This window comes from Emiliania huxleyi, assembly GCF_000372725.1.
Source record: "Emiliania huxleyi CCMP1516 unplaced genomic scaffold EMIHUscaffold_5540, whole genome shotgun sequence".
NCBI classification, from domain to species: Eukaryota; Haptophyta; order Isochrysidales; family Noelaerhabdaceae; genus Emiliania; species Emiliania huxleyi.
Window position 1 is genome coordinate 1 of NW_005197846.1, and position 1561 is coordinate 1561.

The 1561-nt window shown below is 70.0% G+C and overlaps 2 protein-coding genes across 2 annotated transcripts; one reads left to right on the top strand and one right to left on the bottom strand.

Annotated features, from left to right (window-relative positions):
- Positions 1-76: 76 nt before the first annotated feature.
- EMIHUDRAFT_124503 (hypothetical protein) lies at positions 77-922 on the bottom strand (the record flags this gene model as incomplete). Its single annotated transcript, XM_005765392.1, has 1 exon — positions 77-922. A coding segment is annotated over one exon (846 nt), but the record flags the coding sequence as incomplete, so codon positions are not given.
- A 400-nt stretch (positions 923-1322) lies between these two features.
- Positions 1323-1517, top strand: Rab2-2 (GTPase Rab2; the record flags this gene model as incomplete). The annotated part of the gene is made up of 1 exon (XM_005765393.1): positions 1323-1517. A coding segment is annotated over one exon (195 nt), but the record flags the coding sequence as incomplete, so codon positions are not given.
- Positions 1518-1561: the final 44 nt, after the last annotated feature.

Consider the following 1561-nt stretch of genomic DNA (forward strand, 5'->3'; position numbering starts at 1 on the left):
ATATGCCTCGGCGGCACGAGGGCAAGGCTGGGCGTCCTATGTTTGTGCTCCCCCCCGGACCCCTCGCTCTCGGGCACTAACCATCTGACCACTCATCGACGGGGCTTGGCGAGCGGCCGCGCTGCGGGGCAGGGCTGGTGAGGATGGGCTCTGGCCACTCGCCCGTGCGGTTGTAACCGCGCATCAGCCGAACGGAGGCCTCGACCGCCCCTCGCGGCAAGCTCTCGAGCATCTCGAGCAGCTCGCCCGCCGCCATCGCCGCCTCGAACTGCTCCCTCATGCCGAGCGCGCCGCATACCCTGCGGACCGCCTCCTGCTGCACCTCGTCCGGCGTATCGGTTTCATAGCCGGACGAGTCAGCGGAGGCGGCCCGCTTGGCGGGCGGAGAGTCGGGCGACGGCGAGCGCGACTGGCGCGAGGGCCCGCTGCCGCGCGCGGACAGCGCGTTCTTGTCAACGAGACGGGGTCCAGCATCGGCACGGCCCCTGGCACCGCGGCCCTTGCCGCGCTGCTGCTGCCCACGCTTCCTGCCCGGGTTAGGGACAGTGAAGGAGCAGCCGCGCACTCCGCCGCCGCTGGGCGGCGGCGGCACGCGCGCGGCGGCGGCCGGGCCCGCAGGCGCGGCGGGCTGGCCACCCGCGGTGGCACCCTGCGGCTGCGATGCGGCTGCGGCGGCGTACGTCTTGGGCGCCGGCTCCGCGGCTGGCGGCGCGGCGGCAGGGGCGGGCGGCGCCGCAGGGCTCGCGCTCGCAGGCGCCTCCGTGGCCTGCGCCTGCCGCTCGTGGCGCACCGCGCGCTCGAGCTGCGAGTGCGGGTGCAGCTGTACGATGACGTCGCCGCTCTGCGTCGCGGTGAAGGAGACCGAGTACGGCGCTTCGCCGTCGTTCTTCTTCTCCGCGTAGACGAGCGCGTAGTCGCACACCTGTCGTTGGTGGTCAGTGAAGATGGTCTCTGTGCAGCGCTCGGCGGAGCCGACGCGAGAGAAGTGCCGCCTGAACGCCATGCGTTCAGGCGCTGTTTGAATGTGCACGAGCAGGATTTTGGTGTCGGTGAAAAATTCTTTTTCTCGCCAAGGCGTCCGATAGGAGGCCGCCCAGCAGCGCCATGAGCTACGCCTACCTGTTCAAGTGCGCCGCACGCGTCGCACTCGCAGCGCCCGCTGTGTTTCCCCTTACCTCTCCGATCCGCTGTGCTTCCCCGTACCCCCTTTCCCGTCACATCCCCTCTTCCCCCCTCTCCTTCGTTACTCCGCGACTTGGCAGCCGGGCGTCCGTGCGACGCACACTTTCTGTGCAGGCTGACACGCCTGAACTGGTCCCGCAAGGTACATCATCATCGGCGATACGGGCGTGGGCAAGTCCTGCCTGCTCCTGCAGTTCACTGACAAACGCTTCCAGCAGGCACGTGCCCGCGCGCGCTCGCGCTCCCCTTTTGGGCCGGGCGGGCAGGGCGTCTGCGCTGTCATCGCTCACTGCTGCTGCACCCTGCCTGCCTGCGGCCGCAGGTGCACGACCTGACAATTGGGGTCGAGTTTGGTGCGCGCATGGTGACGCTCGACGGT